This window comes from Ambystoma mexicanum, chromosome 2q, assembly GCF_040938575.1.
Source record: "Ambystoma mexicanum isolate Mex_15411 chromosome 2q, UKY_AmexF1_1, whole genome shotgun sequence".
Classification (NCBI taxonomy): domain Eukaryota; kingdom Metazoa; phylum Chordata; class Amphibia; order Caudata; family Ambystomatidae; genus Ambystoma; species Ambystoma mexicanum.
The window spans coordinates 839889565-839914189 of NC_090924.1; the positions used below are offsets into that span (position 1 = coordinate 839889565).

At 47.6% G+C, this 24625-nt stretch overlaps 1 protein-coding gene across 2 annotated transcripts in view; it reads left to right on the top strand.

Moving 5' to 3' along the window:
- Positions 1–24625, top strand: part of LOC138569772 (integrin beta-1) — a 420457-nt gene that overhangs the window by 329685 nt on the left and 66147 nt on the right. For both annotated transcript variants that reach the window (XM_069648057.1, XM_069648056.1), the window contains exon 15: positions 5885–6051. In XM_069648057.1, coding sequence (XP_069504158.1) covers positions 5885–6051 — 167 coding nt within the window. The remainder of the gene's footprint in view (positions 1–5884; positions 6052–24625) is intronic.

Sequence of the window (24625 nt, forward strand, 5' to 3'; positions counted from 1 at the left end):
TTCTGACTCATCTATGGTGCTCATCGAACTCTGCGAAGGCCTACTTAACTCGATCGCAGGAGGCTCTATTATTGGGATCCAAGCTCAACAGTGTCATGCCTGGCGTCACCGTCGGAGGAGAGGATATCGGGCATCTTGGACAAGGTGCACCGGCTGTAGGCACTGAAGATCGCCACAGTGAGGACCATCAAGTCACTGCTCGCCATAATGTCGTTGTGCATTTACCTGATAAGGCTCAACAGGCTACGGATGCGGCTGCTGCAGGAGTTCCTCAATGCCCGTTGGGTCCAGGTGTCTGTAAGCTTCGCTGAGCGATCAGATGTTGAGGGGTATGCTCCAATATTGCCAGGGTTATGGATTTCCAGACCTCCTGCCCCCTCCCCATTGCTCCCGCCCCGTACCAGGAGACTGTCACGACAGATGCGTCTGTGGAAGGACAGAGGCGCCCACACCGGACGTCTTCACGCCACAGGCCTGTGGCTGCCGGAAGAGAAGACGCTACACATAAACGTACTGGAACAACGGGCAGTGGTTTGCACCCTCAAGGGAAAAGTGGTGAGGGTCTTTACAGACTATACCACCACAATGTTTTACATCCGGAAGCAGTGGGCACCAGGTGTCTGGCGCTCTCCATGGAGGCGCAGGACTTGTGCACTGGCCTGTCGCCCAGGGTATGTTCCTCGTTCCATTCCACCTGGCAGGGGTAAAGAACACGTCGCCGACTCTCTCAGCAGGGAGCTACACTCTTGCCACGAGTGGGAGCTTTGGCAGGACCAAGTGGACAACCTGTTCGACACTTGGGGCAATCCCCCGATCGATCTGTTTGTGACGGCGACAAACACCAAGTGCCGGAGGTTCACCAGCAGGTTTCCCCAGCCGGTGATCATGGGGGACACATTCCCCTTCTCCCTGGGATGGCCTGTTTCTGTATGAGTTCCCTCCGTTGCTGTTGCTGCTTCGAGTCATCAATCAACTCAGACGGGGCCAGTGCAGGATGGTCCTCGTCGCACCAGCATGGCCAAGGCAGATCTGGTACCTGGACCTTCTCAGCATGTCAGCGTCCCCTCCAGTCAAGCTGCCAGTGGTCATGGATCTTCTCGCCAGGCAAGGAGGCGCAATTCTGCACCACGACCCAGGATTGCTGAACCTGAAGGCCTGGCTCCTGCAGAATTAGAGTTCGGGTATTACTATCTTCCGGCGGACTGCAAGGAGGGTACTCTCAAAGGCCAGGGTGTGATCTACTTTGAAATGCTACGGTCACAAATGGAAGAGATTCGCAGTTTGGTGCCGTTCTCAGAAAATAGACCCTCTGATGGTCACGGCCCCTCAGGTACTGCCATATTTGCTGTCGTTGGCTAAATCGGGGCTGGCTCACGCCTCCATCGTTCATCTGGCAGCTATCTCCCGCTACACCATATCCCCAGGACGACCCTCCTTGTAGTCGCACTGGTTGGTCAAGGAATACATCAAGGGACGGTTCAGCTCGTTCCCGCCGGTGAAGGCACCGGCCCCAGCGTGGGTGCTCCATGTGGTACTTACTAGGCTCATGGGAGACCCGTTCCAGCATGTGCATTCTGTTCCACTCAAGTTTGTCGTGGAAGACCACTTTTCTTGTGGCCATCACCTCTGCATGATGAGTGGGTGTGATGCCCTATCCGGTAAACCACCTTATTTGACTTTTCACAAGACAGTGGTGCTGCGGACACACCCCTCCATGCCCAAGGTGCCGTCAGACTTTCACCTAAACAAGCCCTTGTTGCCTGTGGTTTTTTTCGGAAACCTTTGTCGCCGGCTGAAAGGACTTTGCACTCGCTGGATGTGGCTAGAGCGCTGAAGTTTTGTGGCCCACACAGAGTTTCTGGAAACCTTCTCCGCTTTTTGTGAACTTTGGTCCTGTGAACCATGGGAAGGCCCTGTCCAAGGCTTCCATTTCCAGGTGGCTCTCTGGCTGTATCACCACTGTCACCGGTTGGCAAAGCGACCGTTGCCTGGCCGTCTGAGAGCCCCTTCTGCAACTACAGCGTTCCTGTCTGGTGTGCCCCTGCCGAACATCTGCAGGGCTGCTATGTGTAGGTGGACGCACATCTTCACAAGATTCTACTGCATCGACAGGGATGCTAGGGAGGCAGCTGGAGTCTGCCAACCAGTGCTGCGCAACCTGTTTGGCTTGAAGTTGATCCTGGTGAAGAGGTAAGAGATTGCTTCTGTTGAGCCTTGCCACCTCACGTGGTTGTACGTGTGTACTGCTATCTATTCTTTATTCACAAGCATGTGAATCCATGCCAGACCCCATGCTGGAGAAGGAAAAAGTTACTTTATCTGTAACTGTTATCCAGCATGGGTCTGGCATGGATTCACATGCGAACCCTCCCTCCTGCCCCTCTGCGGCTCTTCTCTTGGTCCTACTGCCACTTTACGTGCTATCAAATCTGAAGGAGGGCCTTAGGGAAAGGGCAGTCATTGCCTGCGGGCAGTATGACCCAGAGCTCAGTGATTGGTTTATAGGAGAAAGACAGTTTAGAAACGAAACAAACTTTTTTCTTTTACCGAGAATTCCCAGCCTGACGGGGAATATTCATGAGCATGTGAATCCATGCCCGACCCATGCTGGAGAACGACAGTTGGAGGTAAGTAACTTGTTCCTTTTACTCACCTTGAATAGCTTCTGGTCATTCGAAATGTGTATTCTGAGTTCTTACATATCCATGAAGTGCATACAGCCCCTCTGAAAAGTAATTCCAAGGTTGTTGCTTACCGGAGAATTGGGTTCCACTATTCTGAAAAGTAATGTTGGTGTAAGAAGAATACGTTGCATATGTGTAAAGGCCGGAGGGGGGGGGGGGTCTGTACTTTCTCTATTTGGTAGAGGAGAGACACGGAGACCCCTGCAAAGATTCTCTAATATTGGTAAATGTGGTCGAGCAATCGAGGCCTAGCTTCTCGGGAGGTGATGCGAGCTGGTTCTTAAGTACAGTGTAGTCCCCAAGCACCCACAACGGAATGTCCACACACTATCGGTTAAAACAGTCTTTATATAATTAATATTCAAGTTCATATACACGATCACGATAACTCACTTTGTACTCCGAAAATCAACAATGGCAAATATGTACAGTTCTAAAGTGGTACAACTAACGTTATCAGATCTCATTAAAGTGCCAATGGTCAGAATGACACACAGATCAAAATAAAGAGGAAACCAGCAGTAGAGAGAGGAAGGAAAGCAAGATGGTTGAGCAATTTGCAGAATACTGGTAACTACCGTTAAACGCAGCTCTGTGTGGAGAACCTGGGCAACCTGTAGAAGAAAGATACAAGCCCAGTCCATGTATTGTTCACACTAGACTTTCCAATAGTTCTGCAACCCCAAAGTACCTTGGCGTTGTAGCGTTCCGCGTTGGGGAATCGACGGCCCTTCTTGAGTGTCCTCTCTTTCAGGCAGGAGTCACGGGTCGTCGAACGTCCACGGAGAACAGGTCGAGCAACGACGGTGAAGTGGCCGCGTTGTTCCTAGCTGTGCTCGTTGACGGGGAAGCGTAAACGTCCTGCTAGGAAGAGGCGTGCAGGGCACCTCGGTGTCGATAGTTCTGGACCGCAAAGAGTTGAAAGAACTATGGCCCAGCACGGGCGTCGAGTTGTCGGCGTCTGTGGTCTTTGGGTGGCGGGAAACCCACTGGTGGATGCTCGTCGACGGTCAGGCCTTCTCCAGCAGCATACAGCGGCGACGATGCAGATGAGTGTCCTTGGATCAATGAAGTTCTTAGGCAACGGGAGCACAGCGGCTCCAGTCGGCGGTCAGCTACCGTGGCGGACAACAGTCCGGGCGCTTCTCCTTGGAGTTCTGCAGCAATCCCCGTATCGGGTCGACAACCTGTTGAAGGTCTTTCTACCAGGGAGCTTAGGCAAAGATCAGCTGTGCACGATGGTCCCTCATAGCTCGGGAAGAGGGCGCCTTACCAGGTACTCTCTGGGTCAGTCCTTGAGGCACGGCAGCTTTCAGATTGAGAAGGAGAGCAACAGCAATTCTTGTCCAGCAGGGCTTCAAGGTCAAGCTTCAGTTACTCCAGTTACTCGTCCTAGTGGACTTCAGCTTCTGAACACGATTCCTAGCAGTGAGAGGTCCCCAGATGTACTGTTGATCTCCCATTCATTCCGCTGGGTCACACTCAAGCATCCAATCACGACTACGGGCATTCAGGCAGGCAGTCAATCGGGCACAGTGCATTCAGGCCATTCACTTCACTCCAGACACTCACAACAAGTTATGCGTATTGGGACAAGTACCATGCCATTCAACACACCATACTGCATTCATACCGGTTTCGGGCAGGGCTGTCTCAGTCATTGTGTCAACCACCAGATACTAGACACCCACATAGAATGCGTATTCATCATGCACTCCATTCACCCAGGTCCCACCCACACCCACACATAGTCATTGAGAAGGCTCCAGCCAGTCTGGTCGGCACTTCCCCCACACTACCATATATGGAACTTCCACCCAACAGCCAGTCAGGGGTAAGGGACAGAGGCAGGGCTTCCCGGGACTTCGGGAAGATCAAGGTAACAGGTGATGGAAGGCAAGAGGCCATGGGGCCATTTTGTCTCCATCCGGAATCTACCGATTCCAATGACTGGGCCTGGCATCCCAAAATGGAGGACACTCAGGGCACCAGTAATTTCAGCACGGAGCTGCCACCAGCCCGTACCCTGCTCTGTGGGTCACACACAGGTGCCCAAAAACATACACTAGGGGCACAGGGTTGTACGCCTACCCATGGGTCTGTTCACCAAACCAAAAGAGCTGCACCGCCAGGAGTCCCACACAAACTCCTGCGTGGAAAACACAACAGAACACACTATAAAAAGCAGTAAAGGACAAGGATATGGAGGCCCGGTCCCTCCGATGCATTTCCAGCATCACAATATGTTGCAAGATACCTATTTGTAACATTGTTGGTATAACTATATTATTACTGAGACTGAATAAGTAGGATAGCTTATCACCAGTAGGGTTATCTTACCTTGAATTACATACTGTCATTCTAAATGTCTACTAATGTGTTTTTGCTCCACGTGAATAGCATACTGGTTTTACTGCACACAGTTTGTGAGTGGCCTTGCTTAAATGTCATCTAACTATCTGAAAGGTAGAGTGTTGCGTTCTTTAGCAAGAGCACCCCATTGTGAATATAGATCTGTGCATACTGTGTATTTATTAACATTACTGGCATTTCGATTTCATTACAAAGATTTTGTTTCAATGCATAATATTTAACAGTATTTTTATAGATCCTGTCCAACTTCACTTATGAACGGGGTGTGCGTCTGTCAGGGGCAGCCTTTGCAACATGGACCATCCATAGATTCATATGTCCCGGTAGGATAGCTCAGCAGCAACATGCTCGCCTGGGTAACATGATGACACGAAGCAACACAGGTTCGATATCCAGGTCCTCACTTAGAAACCTCTGGGTATTAAGCATGTTATACGCAACTAAGACATATTCCTGTAACCGCGCCTCGATGCCCCCGGGCTGTGTGAGCGCTTTAAAAATGCAAAATAAAAATATGCTCGTATTCTTTTGCTTGAATCCGGCAGACATGTTGAATATTCGATAAAACAGCCTTGAAGTGCCACCCATAATCCGTCTTTTGCAATGTGTGCTAGGACTGTTAACATGTAAATATTTATTTCATTTCATTTTTTTCTTTGTGTGAAGGGTGCTAGCATCCTACTAATGACAGGCACCTTGTTTTGGTTTAACTGTAGATGGTCTGTTAACTCATGCAAATTAGCTTGTCGAGCACATCGTGTGTTGTGTTCTGCTTTCTAGAGTAATTTATGCGGTTTGGTTAAAATAATTTGTTTTTCAATTACTAGAGTGCCCCAGTGGTCCTGATATTATTCCAATTGTTGCTGGAGTAGTTGCTGGAATTGTTCTTATTGGACTTGCATTGCTGCTGATCTGGAAGCTACTTATGATCATCCATGACCGAAGAGAATTTGCTAAATTTGAAAAGGAGAAGTCAAATGCCAAGTGGGATACGGTAGGTTTGAAAACCATTCTAGTTGTGCAGCATTTTAAGAGCTTGTCGTGGTGCAGTTATATGTAGACATGTCGTCAGATTTAGTTTCTTAAATCAGACATTCAGGTTAATAAAACACACAATTAAATATTACATCAACAGAATTAAATGTACAGATAAAATGTGAATACAATCTTATTAAAATAAACTGCAAGTAGGTTTCCTCAAATTCCAATAAATGTAATCTCAATTATACAGAAATAATTCACCGCATTCAGTTATTTGTGCTGCTGTACCCAAGCACATTTCATATATTTCAATATTGCAAACACAATGTTGCTTCCTCAGTAGATTTAGTTATACCTCTTGTGATATATCCTCTGTTATTTCAAACTGGTTTGAGCGGAGCATTCCTACTTTTCTTATAATAAAATTTACATGAATTCAAAATGCATGGTATATACCTTCCAAACAGTTGAATGTGAGCAGCTGTTCAACAGCATTGGCTTAGTGTTTTACATCCATCCTATGTTACCCGTTCAAGAAAAACTGCCTTATTTTTGCATTACTCGTAATCTTTTTTTCTAAGGTATTTTTATTGGCCTTTTCAGCAGTTTAATAGCACCCTTCCTCATCACCCCATCCTCCCCTCAAACAATAAGTTAACAAATGGACACCTGTTTGAGATCTTAATTCTTCACAACATCAAACCCAACACCCTCAATCTTTGTGGACATGGGACAGCTCGAAATTAATTGCAAAGAAACAGTAGCACCAAGTCCCAGTTTGCCTTGAATTACTCTTAATCTTTGTAGTTCTTTCCAAAGGTCTCCAAAATAAGTTTACTGGTCCTGTCCTTCATGCATTTAAGTCTCTGCTAAGTTTAAATCCAGGACAGCTCACATTGTGTGGTACATTCCTTTATTTGACTAGGTCTGGTGAGCTCCTGATTTTGATTTGATCAGCACAGTTCATAATCTCTTGGTCAATTCCTAGTATGCCCAAAGCAGATTCAAAGTGCTTCTGGAGAAAGCAAAAATGTGTTTGTAAAGTGTTTCACTTTAATTTAAGCACTCTTATCATTGCATGCCCCCAAACGTCAACACCATAAATCACTGGATTATATTTTGGCTGTGTAAAAAGATAGCGTGTGGCTTTTTGCCCACCCTCAAAAATTTTAAAAAGTTGACTGCTCAACCCTCTTTTCTATAAGGGAGTGCCCTTCTGGACCCAGGAACATGTGCTATTGAACCATACTCCAGATACTTAAAGGGTGTTACACTTGACCGCATTGTTAGCCCAGTGGACCATTTGGTACTTTTAAAAAATATATATATTTTTTTATCATGCTCTCAGCCATTTTATGTTTCAGGGCTTCCTTTGTTCAAGGTGGCCACAAGATGCCCTCGAAATAGCCGTTCTGAACTCTTGGGCTCTTTGTGAACCCACAATGGCGGCCTCCCTATTGGTCCTAACTGGTTCAAGCCATGTTGGGCAGAATTCTCAGAAATGTGCTAATTCTCTGCTACCTTAGAGACCCCCAGCTCTTTTGCTGGACTTTAGGACTGTTGGGCAGGATTGTATGCAGTACCCTTTGGGTGCACTACAATAACCTTGACCTCCTGGCAATAGGGACCCAACCTTTGGTATACGTCTGAACTACACAGGTTGATAGTGTGGTAGAGCAGCCAGGCTTATCTCAAGAGGGGTCAATATGAGCAGTAAGGTTGTGACAGTTTCACAATATAGTAATCCAAATAAACACTTGCACTCATGGTTTCTTGATTAAAACAATTAATTTATTTCAGTCAGTTATAGAAGCCTTCAGAAAGGGAGCAAAACATGTAACACTTAAATATACTTCAAAACACACTCTCAATTTCTCTAAATCAGATGACACCCATTAGGGATGTCGCACAGACACTTCCTACACCCTCGGGTGACTTAAATATCTAGGACACTGTGGACATTGATGTATCACTGGTACATTTAGAGCAATACTGAGTTAGGTGAAAAAGAGAATAGAGGAATAAAGTAAAGGTTAACAAATAACTCATAAACAGGCAAGTACTTTTAAACACCTTCCAAAGCACAAACTCAGTCTCTCAGGGAGCCAGGGCTGCCAATGTTAATTGCTCAATGTCAAGGGGACCTGAAGATCTTCTTTGCAGGTATGTAAAATGTCTTGCACAAAGTTTGTAGAAATGTTTGAAGGGTGACAAGCTGAGAGGCTTGTGAGGGGCAAAGCTTTAACAACTCTGCAAGGTAACCAAGACAGGTCTCAACTGAGAACAAGTAAGGCTACACAACAAGAGGCAAGTACTTAAGACTTTACAGTACCCTTACAAGAAATGGTTCCAGCTGGCTTCTGTTCCAGTGCAGCTCTTCAGATCCTCTTGTCCCTGGGCCTCCATCTCAGGGACGAGAGGGAGAACGTCTGGGGACTCCTGCTCTGCAATGGGAAGGTCAGCGGCAGCAATGGGCACACTTCAATTCAGAGGTTCTTCAGTGTTTTGGCTCCTTGCGCCTGACAGCAAATGGCAACACTGCGGTTCTTGGATACCGCTTCAGACTTTCCTTGCGTCTTGGGTCCAGCACCCTGTTGAGGTGGCCCAGGCTTGGTCAGACCTGCAACAGGGAAGTCCGGAGGATCTTCCTAGCGCTCGGGTCCGACTTAAAAGCAACGCACACAATCTGGCATTACTCTCCATGGCTCATCAAGTTCCAGCAGCAGTGGAAATGCAACCATCTTTGAGAGCATGTCCAGACAGGCTTACTTTGGAGTTGATTGGTCCCACCAACTCAAAGGGAGAAGTCGTCCTTGCAAGGCTTCTCTAGTCGAGGCAAATTCGGAGCTTCAGCACAGCAGCAGGGGTTGACCGGGCAAACATGGTCCAGGAGTTGCAGGAGGCAATGGTAGTAAAAAGTAAACCACTGCCACCAGCCATTAACTGTAGAAAGGTAACATAAAAATGTTACCTGAGAAACTAGACAAAAGGAGATACTAAGTAACCCCTCCAGCACCCTATGGTAAAATGGTGTGTGCTGGGTCTAGAAAGTTACAAATTGTGAGTAAAGTCCATTTCACTTCACTGCTCTTGGAAACAGTAGTTTCACTAAGAGAAGGTATTTAAACAGTTGGGAAATCTAAGAGACTTCCATGTGCCACTGCACTGAAGGTGCTGCGACACAATGTACAGATGATGCCTATGAAGTTTGTCAGACTCCAAAGTTAAAAAGAACACAAATTAAATCACATTAAAATTACATGAGCTAAAAAGTCCTAAAGTCCAGCAAAAGAGCTAGGGGGGGGTCTCGAAGATGGAAAGAAATTAGCAAATGTTTGAGAAGTCTCCCTAACAAGGACTTTATAATTTTTATCCCGAAGAGTGAAACTTTTCCCACTCTCTTGCTATTTTATTTGATTTGAACACTGTTTCTTTTGGTTTTGGAGTCTGACAAATTCTGTAGGTGGCATCTTTTTACATTCTGACACCCAGCACCATCAGTGCAGTGTCACAGAGAGAGCCTTTGGAACTCTGCTAAGGTTTCAATACCTTCTCCTGGATAAACTACTGTTTCCAACAGCAGTGTAGAGAAATTGACTTTAATTACATTTTCTTCTTCGTAGACCCAGCACACACCATCTTACAATAGGGTGCTGGAGGGGTTCCCCTTTGTCTATCTTCTTGTGTAACATTTTTGTTAACCGTTCTACAGTTAATGGCTGGTTACAGTGGTTTACTTTTTCCAACCATTGTGTTTTTACTGCAGGCTACGTTCGCAGCTGCAGTATAGCACCCATGGGTGCCAGTTTTGTCAAAATGGCCCTGGTCTTTTTTTACCATTTCTTGTTGGAAAGGTGGTCCTTGAGATTTACTCTGTGCGCCAAACCAGGTTTGATGCCTTTGTTTTGTCTTTGGAAGGATTCACTGGTGAAGCCTGCCTCTGGCTCCAGTGTGTCTGGAAGGGCAGGAATCGAGGGAGGTGCCCGAAACTCCCTGTTTAGTCTCCTTGGTTACAGGAATGCACCCGAAGGTGATTGGCCGGCTGGCTGTCATTGGTGGACAGCCACCCTGCTGTGTGAGTGACAGCTAGGCTGCAAATGAATGAGAGACTTGCATAAAAGGCAATGTCTTTTAAAAGGAAGGCAGAGTTGACCAGTGGACGAAGGAACCGAAGAAAGAAACTGAAAGAGATGCTTGCTGCATCTCCTCGACCATTGGTTTGCCTGGTGAAACCCTGCTGCAGTGCTGAAGCTCCTATTTCAACATAGACTAGAGAAGCCCGGCACTGACAACTTCTCCCCTTGGGTTGGTGGGACCAATCGACCCCAAGACTAACTTGACTGAAACCCCTCTGCTGGCTTTTACTTCCATTGCTGCTGCAGGAACCGAGTGCCAGGGTACAGGAACACCAGAATCGAGTGCATCATTTTTAAGCCGGACCCGAGCTCCAGGAAGATCCTCCGATCCTAGCGAGAAGCTGAAACCGCAAAGTGCTGCTGATCTGAATTGGGCCCATTGCTGCCGCCGACCTTCAAACCATAGAACAGGAGTCCCCAGACGCCCTCCCTCTTCTCCCCACGACTGAAGTCCAGGAACAGGATCTGCAGGAACTACAACAGAAACCATTTCTTCAGACCTAAGGTTCTGTGAACTAAGGGGTATTTACCTCTTGTGTGTGTCACTTGCTTGTGCTCATTGGAAACTTGCGTTAGCTGCCCTTTGCAGAGTTGCTTGCCGCTTTGCCCTTAACAAGCCTCCCAGCATGTGGCCCAACAGTGATTTCTTTTACAACAAAACTTTCTTTTAACATTGTGCAAGACTTTTACCTACCTTCAAGAAGTGCCTTAGTACCCTTAGACTTTGCTTAAGTGACATTGGCTGTCCTGGCTCCCCGAAAGACTCTTCGTTCAGGCCTATATCAAGAGGGGTAAATGTGAGCTTTAACAGTGAAATTAGTAAATACAAGTAACACACTCAAGGTTTCAGTTATAAATAGTTAATTATTTAATATCAATTTTTAAATAAGCTTTCTTTAAAAGGGGCAAGATATGTAACACTCAAATGTACTTTAAAATACTTTTCCACAATCAGCATAAGTATAGTGGATGCTCTTTAGAGATGCTTTTTACACACTTCCTACACCCGGAGGTGACTTCACAAGGACAGTAATCGCATTTATGTATCGCTAGTACACTTTGCGGAATCTGAGGTTGCAAAAAGGAAAATGTAAAAGAAGGAAAAAGGTTAAACAGGTTATCAGGGCATGTGAGTATACCTAAATCTTCCAATGCAGTCCAGACAAAACCTTTCCCAGCAATAACAGTCTAAACACAACTTATCACCGCTGAGGGACAGAACATATCAGTCAATGGAGGGAGCCAGGACACCAAAGTAAATTGGAGCAGTCTATGGAGCTGAGCCACTTTGTAGTTAAGTCTTGCACAAAGTTCGTTCTGTACAATCACTTGTAGGATCATAAGCTGTTACACTTGTAGAAAGCAGAGCTGAAATCAACTGTAACTAAAGTAGCCACCACTGCAAGTCTCAACTGAGAAGAGCAGAGCTAAAGACACCGAGGTAAGTACGCCAAGTCTGAACAGTACACCTGGTTTGAAGAAGAGTGGTGCAGCTGGATTCTGTCCTGTTCGAACAATGTAGGTCTTGGGTTCCTAAGCCTCAGTCGTGGGGACAAGAGGGAAGACATCTGAAGGACTCCTGCAGCAACAGTTTGGAGGTCGTTGGCAGCTACAGGCTCTTTTTGCATCAGCTGCACTTTGTGGTTTCAGCGTGCAGTAAACTGCACCACCACGGATTTTGGATACTGGTGGGGTTTCGTTCACCCCTTGAACCTGCAATCTGGTGAGGGGACTCAAGCTCTGGCCGCCGTGCTTCTAGAGGGTTCGCAGGAGACTCTTGGAGCTTCGTGCCGGATTGCAGACATAGCCCTCGACTACGGATTTCGCGACCCCTGGCACTGGGTTCCTGCAGCAGCAAAGAAGTACAGTCAGTCAGGGAACATAGTCCAGTGGAGTTTGTCTCGGGTAGTTGGTCCCACTAACCCAAGGGAAGAAGTCCCATCCGGCGCTTCTCTTGTCAATCAGAAAGAGTTTCAGCACAGCATGAAGGCTTCATCGGGCAATTCAAAGTTCTAGGAGGATGCAGCAAGCTTTGTTCACGGTTTCTTCATGTGTTCTTCCCAGTGGTCGACTCTGCCTCTAGTCCCAAAACCCTTGCCTTTTTAAGCAGGTTTCTCCCATTCCTGCACAGCATAGGCTGTCAATCACACAGCAGGGTGCTGTCCTGAAAGGACAGCCAGCCAGTCGGGACTGGTTGCATTCACACTGAATTTTCATTTCTGTGGCAATTCCCTTTAACCTTAGAGACCGCCAGCTCTGTTGCTGGACTTAAGACTTTTTAATTTTAGCTCTGGGGTGAGTGAGCCCTTTTTCTCACTCTCGTGTTTTGACCTGATTTGGATGATATGTTTCCTTTGTTCTTGGAATCTGACCAACTCCATACGCATCTTCTTTTTGTATGGTGATGCACAGCACCTTCAGTGCAGAGTGTCGCAGAGAAATCTTTTAGATTTCTCCTAACGTTTAAATACCTTTTCTTGTGTGAACGACTGCTCACAAGAAGAGCAAAGTGAAATTGACTTTACTTACCTTTTCTCTGTGGGTCTAGCAAGCACCATCATATGTGGAGTGCTGGGGGGGGATTACTTAGTAGGCCCTTATCCCACCTACTCATATAGCATGTTTTGTTACCCTTAATACTTTAAATGGCTGGTGGCAGTGGTTTAATTTTCCTACCAAGTGTTAGGCAAAAATTGGAGAAGTAACCCTGTGAGAGACTACACCACCCTTGTCCTCTTGGTATTTGGTAACCCACCTACTGGTATAGGTCTGTACTACACAGGTTGGTAGTTTGAGCAGCCAGACTTGTCTCAAGAGGGGTAAATGTGAGCTGTAAAGCTGTAGTAATGAAATCCACCAATCCAAGTATCCAAATTACTCCTACGTCCCGTCCCCTTTCCTCCATACTTTTGGGACATTCCGTCCTGTGGGATGGGACCGGAGCACTTTTGTTAAAAAAAAAAAAACACATCAAATTGGAAATGTCACTCTTTTTTACACGGGGTACCTCACGCGACCGTAACCCCGCCCTCCTTAGCTCCGCCCATCGCCCTTCAGTCCTTTTCTCCACGCAGTCGGGGCTGGATGCACAAGCATCACCGGGAAGACCTTTTTTCTTTCCCGTTGTCCTTCTCTCCTGCTCCAGTTCTGTGGTCTCGTAGTCCTCGGTCTATGCCATAGCGTCTGGGTTTTGCCACCTCTTCTTGTGAACATCGCTTTGCTAGGGCGGGTCCCCATTGTCTCTGCTTGGAGTGTCTGGGACCGTTGGGACTCTTGTTTCTTCTGCGACTCCCTTTTGGTCCGGGCACTTAAATGTCGTCTTCGTAGGTGGGAGGAATTCTTCCAGAAGGTTCCTCAATTGCATTTCCAACTCTTCATTGATGGAAAGAAGAGATGCCCGGTAAGTTCTTTACTATTCAGGGCACCCCGGTGGGGGGCGGGGGGGATGGGAGTTGGGGAGCTATTAAGAACGGACTCTGTTCTGAGGTTCCTCTTAAGGCTAAAGTGTGTACCGATAGAACTGAGAGGCCTGTAAAGGTCTTGTCTGTGAGGTGGATTCCTCGACTTTCCCGTGCTCGTTGAGGTACCGGTTCTGTTGAGTGGGCACAGGGAGGTCGTCGAACGTAACTCCTGTTACTGGCGTTGCCGAGGTTCCGCCTTTGGAGGCTAATTCAAGGGACAGGATGTCCAGTAAACATCCAAGGCCCCATAGTACCTGCTCTGCCGATAATCCTTGTGGCAAGGCTAACATTTCAGTCAAGTGTCCTGACCAATCTGTGGAGTCAACTGCCTCATCTACACATGTGATGCAGTTCTACTCAGATGTTCATAAAATGGTGGCCATTATGGATTCTTCCCTGACACCCACGCTATCGATGGCGGGTGCTGGGAACCTTCTTTCTGGTGGACAACCTTTTCCACACGACAGTGTGAATCTGTTCCACCCTTGCTATGACTGACGTGCTTGGATACCACTACCACATTAGGTCTCGCTTCCTCCATCTGCCCCATTGGTCTATGTAGATCCGGTTGGTGGCGGGCCCTCTTGGCAGCCCTCCTCACTGCGTTTGTGGGGTTATGCTCCTCATGAGAGGCCTCTGCCGACTCCAGCACCTAAGGTCTTGGCAGAGGATGCCTTTTTTTGTGAAATTTCATAGTCTAATGAACTCTGATCCCATGAGGGAGTACTTAAAGGGTCTTTTTAGAGAAATCTGCCCCGACAGTTCCTGTCGCCCCGGCGGCAGCACCTCCTCTGCCTCCCGGCTCTTGCCCTGCCTCCCCTGTCAACGGTGGACTGTCAGAGCATTTCACAACCAGGTACTAGACATGTCACTCCTTGACCTACCAGTTCCTGGGCACCCGCTCTGCAGGAAGGAGTGATTTTGGGGTCGCTAACCTTGCCTCCACAGGAGCGTACCAGCCTGTTCCTTCAGAGGGACGTCCTGGCCGAGGCCCGCAAGGTCTGGGAAAACCCCACACCGGGCTGCACATTAATAAGAGGATTGATGCCCGTTACAGGCTTCACACCTCCGAGGAAGTCGCCTTGGTGTCATGTCGGCTCCCATCCTCGACTGTGGTAGTGGCAGCCACTCTGCAACCCAAGCCGGCCTCTGCATCTTCGGCTCAAGTTCTGTCCAAGGAGGACAAATTGCTGGATTCCTTGGGCAATAAGATTTTTGCCAATACGGCGCTGCAATTGCGTCAGGCCAATGCAGAGCTCACCCTGGCCGTGGCGAATATGAAACTGTGGATAGATTTGGCTGACTTCCATGAGTTCACTCCTGTTGACAGGCTTGAAGACTTTAAAGGCGGCTTAGACGCCAGGGTGTTGGCGCAGTATACGCTAGAGGCTGCTGCGCCCCATATTGACACCTCGACTCGTGGCCTCATGATGATGATGGGGTGGAACTGGGGGGGGGAGGTGGACACCTCTCGTCAGGCTTGGCTTCATGCAACAAAGTTTTCAAAGAGGGTCCAAGATAAAGTTCTGCACCTGCCTTTTGATGGCAAAGAGTTATTTCATTCTTCAACGGATGATGAGGTCACCAAGACGAAGGCGAGCACACAAACTGCCAAGTCTTTGCCGCTGCTCATGAAGGCCCCAGTCAAAGGTCAGAGATCTGGGTCCCTATCTCGATCCTCTACAGGCTTTATAGGGTTCCACAATCGCAGGTCACATAGGACTGATCCTCCGCCAGGTAACTCCCGCCGGAGGCAGCAACGTGGCCGTTTTTTCTCTCGGTCGTCGGCCTCCACTTCAGGGACGGGTAGTCTCTCCACCAAAAAGTCTGCAAAATGATATTTTTTGGAGCTTGCACGAGACTCTGGCGGGAGGATGAATCTGGTCTCATCTTGAGGCGTGGCAAACCATCACTGACGACCGGTGGGTTTTGTCCATTGCTCAGGCGGGCTTCTGCTTGCCCCTCACCCATACCCCACTCTTCAATCCGCCCTTTCAGCAGTCATGGACACCCTCCCTCAGAGCCGAGGTCCAGAAGCTTCTAGATCTCAGGGCGGTGGAACCCGTTCCCCTAGGGGAACTAGGGGGAGGGCTTCCACTCAACCCAACCAGGCTGGCCTGCGCACCATTCTAGACCTTTCCCAGTTCAACCTTTCTCCTGCCCTCCCCCCCCCCCCCCCCAAGAGAAATTCAAGATGATTACGCCCTGCCAAATAAAGTCCTCTCTTCAGAAGGGCGACTGGCTCAGCCTTCTGGACCTTCAGGATGCTTATATGCATATCCTGACCTGGAGCCCGCATCGGAAATATCTGCGGCTCTCCCTGGGAGAGGAGCACTATCAGTTTCGAGTGCTCCCTTTTGGTCTCAGTTCTGCGCCAAATGTCTTCACAAAGATGTCGGTCATTGCGGCTTTTTTAAGGCTACAGGGTATTAGTCTGTATCCATATTTGGACGACTGGCTTCTGCGCAGTCCCTGTCGGGTGAAAGCCTCAAGCAATTTTCAGTCTCTCCTTCAGCTCCTGATCAGTCTTGGGGTGTCGGTGAACTGGTGGAAATCCTCCATGACGATCTCTCAGGACCTGATATTCCTGGGTTTCCGTTGGAACACTATCGACTGCAGGGTGTACTTGGCGGTGGACAGGATGGCGGATCTGTTAACCATGTCTCTTCATTCAGTCGGAGATCATGTCTGCCTGGTGGTTCCAGAGGCTTCTGGGCCTCATGGCCTTGTACGTGCTTGGGCTTCCCCTGGCGCGTCTCAAGATGCGACTTACGCAGTTGGCTCTTCGGAGCTCCTGGCTCCAGGCAGTGGACTCGTACACCAAAATTATCCCGTTTCCACCCTACGATATATGGCATTTGTAACGCACCTATACACAAGTGTTTCAAGGCTCGACGAGGCGGGGTGGGGGGGAACAGGGGGAGACGGACAGCGATCCTACTAGGCCAGGTGTCATTCAGATCGCGCAAGTGCAAGGGTAGAGGGGAAAGGGCAAGGGCAAGGGGAGAGGGGAAAGTGCAGTACATGGTTAGTAGAATACAAGATAAATAATAGGGCCACCTGGTGGCAAGTGCAAGGTAAGTGCCGGGAGGAGGGGCTGTAGGATACAGACAGTCCTGTAGTGCAGGTAGGCAGTGCAGGGAAGAGTGGCTGGGCCAAGGACCGAGATCGGTGAGTGGCCCAGTTGCAGATTCAGTGCAGGTTTGCTGATTTTAGCAGGGGAGAGAGGGAGAGAAAGCGGAGGCAAAGAGGAAGGTTTTGAGGTGCTTCCGGAACCGGAGATGGTTCTCCTCAAGTTTCAGGGAGACAGGAAGGCTGTTCCAGAGGGAGGCCCCTGCTGCGGAGAGAGATCTACCAACTCGTTGCTTGGAGAAGCGGCTGACCCTGAGGGAGGTGGATGAGCGAAGAGCTCGAGAAGGAAGATATTTAGGGAGAGAGAGTTGAAGGTATTTTGGCCCAAGGCCCCAGAAGGCCTTGTGGACAATGCAGAGGGTTTTGAACTTAATCCTCGCAGCCACTGGGAACCAGTGTAGTGATTTCAGTCCTGGAGAGATACGGTCCCTGGGCTTGAGGCCAAGGACAAGTCTTGCAGTCCTGTTCTGGATGAGTTGTAAAGGGCGAAGAGTAGAGGCAGGAAGATTTAGATGGAGGCTGTTAGAGTAGTCCAGCTTCGAGAAACCAGGGCTCTAGAGACCGTGAGCTTCTGGGGGAAGGAGAGGAAAGGAAGGATACCTCTGAGGAGGTGTAGCTGGTAGTGTGACTTCTTAGAGACGTCAGATATGTGAGGAGAGAAAGAGAGTGTGGAGTCGAAGATGACCCTGAGGTTTTTTTGCCTTGCAGGTAGGAGCAGGGAGAGGGCCAAGGGAGGCCGGCCAGACAGCTGCCGGGAAGGAGGGAGTGGGTGTGCCGATGAGTAGAATCTCAGTCTTACTGGCATTAAGGCAGAGGTCGTTGGCGGCACACCATTCATGGATAGCAGAAAGACGGTCAGAAATGAGGGAAGGGGAAGAGGAGGCCGAGGGTAGCCTGAAAATGAGCTGGGTATCATCCGCGTAACACTGAAAGTTGGGACAGAGAGCGGCAATGCAGTGAGCAAGAAGTGCCAGATACTGGTTGAACACCCAGGGGGAGAGGTTAGACACCACAGGTAGAGAAAAAGATGTCAGAGAGGAAGGACCCTAGTTGGACCTGGGAGGGTCGATTGGAGAGGAAGGTCAGCCACGCCAGAGCCTGACCAGTGATACCAAGTTATCACGGAGACGGTTGAGCAGGATGGTGTGGTTGACGGTGTCAAAGGCAAAAGAGAGCAAAATGATAACGCAAGGGGTGTTAGAGTCAAGGTTTGAGAGCAGGTTCTCACAGATGTTCAGGAGAGCAGTTTGTGCTTCTGGCAGCTCTGAAGCCGGACTGATGGTCATGAAGACTACCAACAGATTCAGCATGGAGATTAAGCTGGGAGATGGCCAGTTTCTCCAGGAGTTTGCCTAGGAAGGGAGTGATGGAGATTAGGCGATAGTTAGCTGGGCAGGAGGGGTTGGAGAGGGATTCTTAAGAAGGGGGTGCACAAGGGAGTGCTTGAGGGGGGATGGGAAGACTCATGATGGCAGCCTTCCTTTGGTGGTCTTCTTCCAGCAATCTGTCGGCTGGTGTGCCTTTTCAGGAGCCCTTCCCTCAGGTGTCCATTACAACGGACTCCTCCCTTATCGGATGAGGCGCGACGATGGATCGTCTTCAGGTTTTCGACCTGTGATCCACTGCAGGACAGACAATTTCACATAAATTATCTGGAACTTCTGGTGATTTTCCTGGTGCTCAAAGCTTGGAATTGTGAACAAGGTGGTCCGCATCAGCACGGACAATGCAGTATCCATGTTTTACATCAACAAGCAGGGGGTACCAGGTCACCTCCCCTTGTAGACCTAGCCATTCAGTTTTGGGAATGGCCCATTCAGCACAGTGTTTAGCTGTTGGCGGTACACATTCCAGGCCAGCTGAATGTGACGGCAGACTCTGTCAGCGAGCGGTGGTCAGCTACGAGTGGGAACTGAACACAGAGATCCTCTGTCCTTTTTTGCCATTGGGGCACTCCAGAAGTGGACGTCCTCAAACAGGAAACATCCTCTTTATGCTTCCAGGAACGGACTCCGTCTTCCCTGGGGGATGCTCTTGAGATTCCATGGCACAACATGTGGGCCTACGCCTTCCCGCCTCTGCCTCTGATTCACCGGGCGTTATGCAAGCTCAGGAACACGTCGAATTCCACTCTCCTGTTCATAGCCCCGTGCTGGCCAGCCAGATTCTGGTTATCCGAGCTTCAGCATCTGTCAGTGTGCTCACCGAACAGGCTTCCGCTGATTCCCGACCTACTTCACCAGAGCCATCAACAGATGTGGCACCCCTCCCCACAATCGCCTGGTGCCTGAATTTAAATCCTTAAAAAGGTTCAATATGTCAGCGGATAATATGCGCATAATATGCATATCATCCAAGCGGCAAGAAAGCCTTCGACAAAGTCTTGGTATAGGAGCAAATGGCTCTGTTTCTGTCACTGGTGTTTAGCGAAAAAAATGGACCCCAGAGAAGCTGTCATGGATACGGTCCTGGCTTTCATTTCTCATCTGGCAGCTTTTGGCATGCATGTCTTGTCTTGTAGGACTTATTTGTCGGCTATTGCTGCTTACCAGTCCACGGACTCTTGCTCCTTTTCTTTGACAAACCCTGTCATTAAAAGGCACAATGTAGGTCTATTGCATCTATATCCACCTGTGCGCAACCCGCATCCCAAGTGGGATCTTAATGTGGTCCTTACTGCTTTATGCCATAAACCCTTCGAGCCCATGGCTACAGCAGACTTAATTTCATGGACAATGGCCTTTCTGATTGCGGTAACTTCGGCAAGGCGTGTAAGCGAGCTTAAGGCCTTGTCGGTAGAGCATCCATACCTCACCTTTCACAAGGATAAGGTTGTCCTCCGGACCAATCCTTCTTTCCTTCCAAAGGTGGTATCCGATTTTCATCTGAACCAGTCTATTTCCTTACCATTCTTCTTTCCAGAACCGGCTTCAGATGCCTAGAGGGTTCTGCATAATTTCGATGTAAGGCAAGCTCTTAAGTTTTATTTAGACAGAACATCTAATCTTCAGAGCTCTTCCCAACTCTTGGTGACCTTTGGAGACCCGAAAGGAAAGCCGGCCTCAAGCATCTATTTCCCTATGGATTACTTCCTCTATCTCTGAAGCTTATACCGTTCAGGCCTTCAGTCTCCGAAGGGAATTCATGCCCATCTTGTGCGGGGCCAGGCAGCTGCCATTACCTTCCAAAAATGTTCCCTGGGAAACCATTGCCAAAGCAGCTACATGGGCTTTCCCATCAGCTTTTGTGAAACATTACTGCTTAGATCTGAGCTCCAGGGCTAATGCTCAGATTGGGAAAGCGGTTCTTAAACTCCTCTTTCAATAAAGGAGTTCCATCCACCCGTTATTCTGTAAGGAGTGCTTGGTACTCTCCCAAATGTATGGAGGAAAGGGACATATGAGTGTAATAAACGTACTCACCGTAGTGAATACCTTACTCCATAGCCCCCTTCCCTCCATACACATGCCCGCTGTCCCCTCTAATAAGTATCCTCTATTATTGCTTAAATGGTCTCAGATCTGGCGATAGAAAAGAACTGAAGGGCGATGCGCCTGGTGAAGCTAAGGAGGGCGGGGTTACGGCTGTGTGCGGCACCCCGCGTAAAAAAGAGGACACACTTTCAATTTTATGCTTTTTTTTCAAAAGTGCTCCGGTCCCGTCCCACAGGACGGAATGTCCCAAAAGTATGGAGGAAAGGGGACTATGGACGAGGAGTAAGGTAGTCACTACGGTGAGTAACTTTATTAAACTCTTACACTCAAGGTTTTCTAGTAAAATTATTTATTTAATGGTCCGTTTTAAATAAGATTTCTTTAAGGGCAATGTGCAACAATAAAAATAAACTTCAAAATACTTGCTCGGAATCAAGGCAAAGCAAGTAGATGCTCTTTAAAGATGCTTCTTGCACACTTCCTACACCCTGAGGTGACTTCACTAACTAGGACAGTAATGGCATTTATATATTACTTTTGCACTTTGTAAATTCTGAGATTGGTATAAAAAGAACCGTTAACTGAAGGAAAAAAGGTTAATGGGTTCTCGGAGCATGTGAAAACTTTTCAAATCTCCCAAGGAAGTCTCGATCAAACCTTTCCTGGCAATATTAGCAAAAAGCCAATGCTTCGCCCATAAGGGACAGTTAGAATCAAAGTCAATGCGTTAGTCTGCAGGTGGCCAGGACAGCCAAAGTCAATTTGGAACCAAGTCTATGCAGCTGAAACACTTTTTAGATAGCAAAAAGTCTTGCACAAAGTTAGTTTGTTGTAGTAAATCACTGCAAGCTACAAAGTAATACCCCTTAGTCAGAACAGTACCTTAGGTTAGAAGAAGAGGATCCAGCTGGCTTCTGTCCTTGTTGCAGATCCTGTGTTCCTGTACCTCAGTCGTGGGGACAAGAGGGAGGACTGGAGGACTCATGCACTGCAGTTCGAAAGCAGATAGGGGCTCTTTTCAATTCAGCGGCACTTTGCGGTTTCAGCTACCGGTAAATAGCATCACTGCGGATCTTGGACACTTGATGGGCTTCCTTTTAATCCTTGAGTCCAGCACTCTGAGGTGACTCGAGCTCGGTTCGTTCTGCTTCGGGAGGGTCCTCGGGATCTTCCTGGAGCTTCGGTCCAGCTTAAAGAAGTTTCACTCGACTATGGCTTTATCGATCCCTGGCACTCGTTTACAGCAGCAGCAAAGCGGTACAGCCAGTTGGGAAGGTCTTCCAGCAAAGTTTGTCTTGGGGTTAATTGGTCCCACTAACCCAAGGGAAGAAGTCGTCCTGTCGGGAGCTTCTCTGGTCGGAGTTTCAGCACAGCGGCAGGGCTTCACCAGGCAGTTCAATGGTACAGGAGGATGCAGCAAGCGTCTCTTAATGATTGCTTCGTAAGATGTTTCTTCTAGTGGTTGACTCTCTTCAGTTCAAGAAGCCTCACCTTTTATGCAGGTGTCTCCCGTTCATGCACAGCCTAGCTGTCGCTCATCACACAGCAGGGTGGCTGTCCTGCAAGGACTGCCAGCCAGCCAATCATGACTGGGTGCATTCAGGTTACCAAGGAGACTAGGGAGTTTCACGCACATCCCTCCATTGCCTCCTGCCCTGCCAGGCACACTGGAACCAGAGGCGGGTTTCAGTACTGAAGCCCACCAAAGGCAAAGTGAAAAAAATGGTAAAACCTAATTTGGCACAAAGAGTAAAACCCAAGAAAGACCGCACAAAGAAGACCGGGGACATTTTGACACAATGGTCACCCATGGATGCTACACTGCAGCTGAGGATTCAGCCTGCAGTAGAAAAGCACAATGGTAGAAAAATTAAACCACTGCCACCAGCCATTTAAAGTAGTGATGATAACATAAAAAATGTTACATGAGTAAGTAGGAAAAGGGGCTACTAAGTAACCCACCAGCACTCCTCATAGGATTGGGTGTGCTGGACCTATATAGGAAAAAGATTAGTAAAGTCAATTGCACCTTACTACTCTTGGGAACAGTAGTTCACCCAAGAGAAGGTATTTAAACCTTAAGAGAAATCTAAAGGATTTCTCTTTGACACTGCACTGAAGGTGCTGTGGGTCACCATACAAAAAGTAGATGCCTATGGAGTTTGTCAGACTCCAAAAACAAAGGAAATGCAGAATCCAAATCTGAGCAAAATGCATGAGCGAGGAAAAATGCTCACTCTGCAGGGTTAAAATTAAACTGCCCTAAAGTCCAGCAAAAGAGCTCGGGGTCTCCAAGGTTGAAGAGAATTGGCACATAAATTAGAATTCTCCCCAACACAGGACTCTGAAACTGCAAAGTGCTGCTGATCTGAAAAGAGCCCGTAGCTGCCGCCGACTTTTGAATTGCTGCTGCAGGATTCCTCAAGACGTCCTCCCTCTTGTCCCCACAACTGAGGCCCAGGAACCCATAATCTGTATTGTTGCAACCAGAAAGAAGCCAGCTGGACTGCTCTTCTAACCAAAGGTACTGTTCTGATTTCGGGTACTTACCTCAGTGTCTTTAGCTTTGCTCTTCTCGGTCGAGACTTGCAGTAGCTACCTTGCTAGAGTTGATTTCAGCTCCATCCTTCACAGGTGTAACAGCTTGTGACCCTACAATGGTTTTTCTTCAACAAACTCTAACTTTGTGCAAGATTTTGCATCTAAGTGCCTTAGCTTCATAGACTGTGCCCCAATTGACCTTAGGCTGTCCTGGCTCCCTGCAACTCTTCTAGTCCATTTGACTGATACTGTCCCTCGTATGTGGTAACTTGATTTTTAACTATTATTGCTGGGAAAGGTTTTTGTCTAGACTTCATTGAAGTGCTCACATACTCCGAGAACCTGTTTAAACCTTTTCTTTCCCTTAACCTTTCCTTTCTACAAACCTCAATCTACAAAGTGTACAAGCGATATGTAAATGCCATTACTGTCCTAGTTAGTGAAGTCGCCTTGGTGTGTAGGAATAGTGTAAAAAGCATCTCTAAAGAGTATCTACTAGCTTTGTGTTGATTCTGGGAAAGTATTTTAAAGTATATTTGATTTCTACATACATTGCCCTTTTTACAGAATGCATATTTAAAAACTACTGTTAAATAATTATAACAAAAACATTGAGTGTGTTACTTGGCTATTTGTATTTGTGGATTTCATTGCTACAGCTCATATTTACCCCTCTTGAGATAAGATAGGCTGCTCAGTCAGACTACCAACTTGTGTAGTACAGGTTACCTAATGCCAAGAGGACAAGGGTTGTGTGGTCTCCCACAGGGTTACTGCATCAGTTCTTGCCCAACAACCAGCCATTTAAAGTAGTGAGGGTAACATGGAAAATGTTACATGAGTAAGGTAGAATAAGGGGCTACTACAAACCCCGCACCCCCATCACTCCACATAAGTGTGTGTGCTGGACCTACAAAGAGAAAAGGTAAATAAAGTAAATTTCACTTTACTATTCTTTGGGAACAGTAGTTCACACAAGAAAAGGTATCTAAACCTTATGAGAAATCTAAAGGATTTCTCTGACAGTGCACTGAACGTGCTGTCTGTCACCATACAAAAAGTAGATACCTATGGAGTTTCAGTCTCCAAAAATAAAAGAAAAACATAATCCAAATCGGGGCAAAACACATGAGACAGTGAGAAAAAGGCCTTGCTCAGTCCAGGGTTTAAAGTCCAGCAAAAGATCTGGGGGTCTCTAAGGTTGAAGAGAATTAGCACAGAAATGAGAACTCTCCCCAACGGTGAAAGACTTTATCCAAGAAATCCATCGGAACTGTAGACTTTGTTAAAATTGACTTTGGCTGTCCTGGCTCCTTAAAGGCACCCTTCTAGTCTATTAATGTTGGCATTGCTTGTTAGGCACGATTGTATGCAGTACCCTTTGGGTGCACTACAACAACCCTGACCTGGCAATAGGAACCCAACCTTTGGTAAATAGCGTATTGAGCAACCAGGCTTATCTCAAGAAGGGTCAATGTGAGCTGTATGGGAGTTGCACAGAGATTCAAAGTGACAAGTATTCAAATAAACTCTTACACGCAAGGTTTCTTGAGTTAAACGATTCATTTACCAGTTAGTTAGAATAACCCTTCTTCAGAAGGGAGTAATATAAAACACAAAAATACACTTAAAAAATACACACTCGTTCTCTAAATCAGTAGATGCCCATTCGGGATCACTCAGACACTACCTACACCCTCGGGTGACATCAATTGCTAGGGTGCTGTGGACATTAATATATCCCTGTTTGCATTCACACTTAGTTTCAAAGAAAAGAGGGATCAGAATAAAACCAGTATTCACACAAGGATTCTTAAGCAGGTAAGTACTTTCAATAACCCCAATGCAAAGTCAGTTAATCCTTTCCTGGAAGGAAGGTAAAC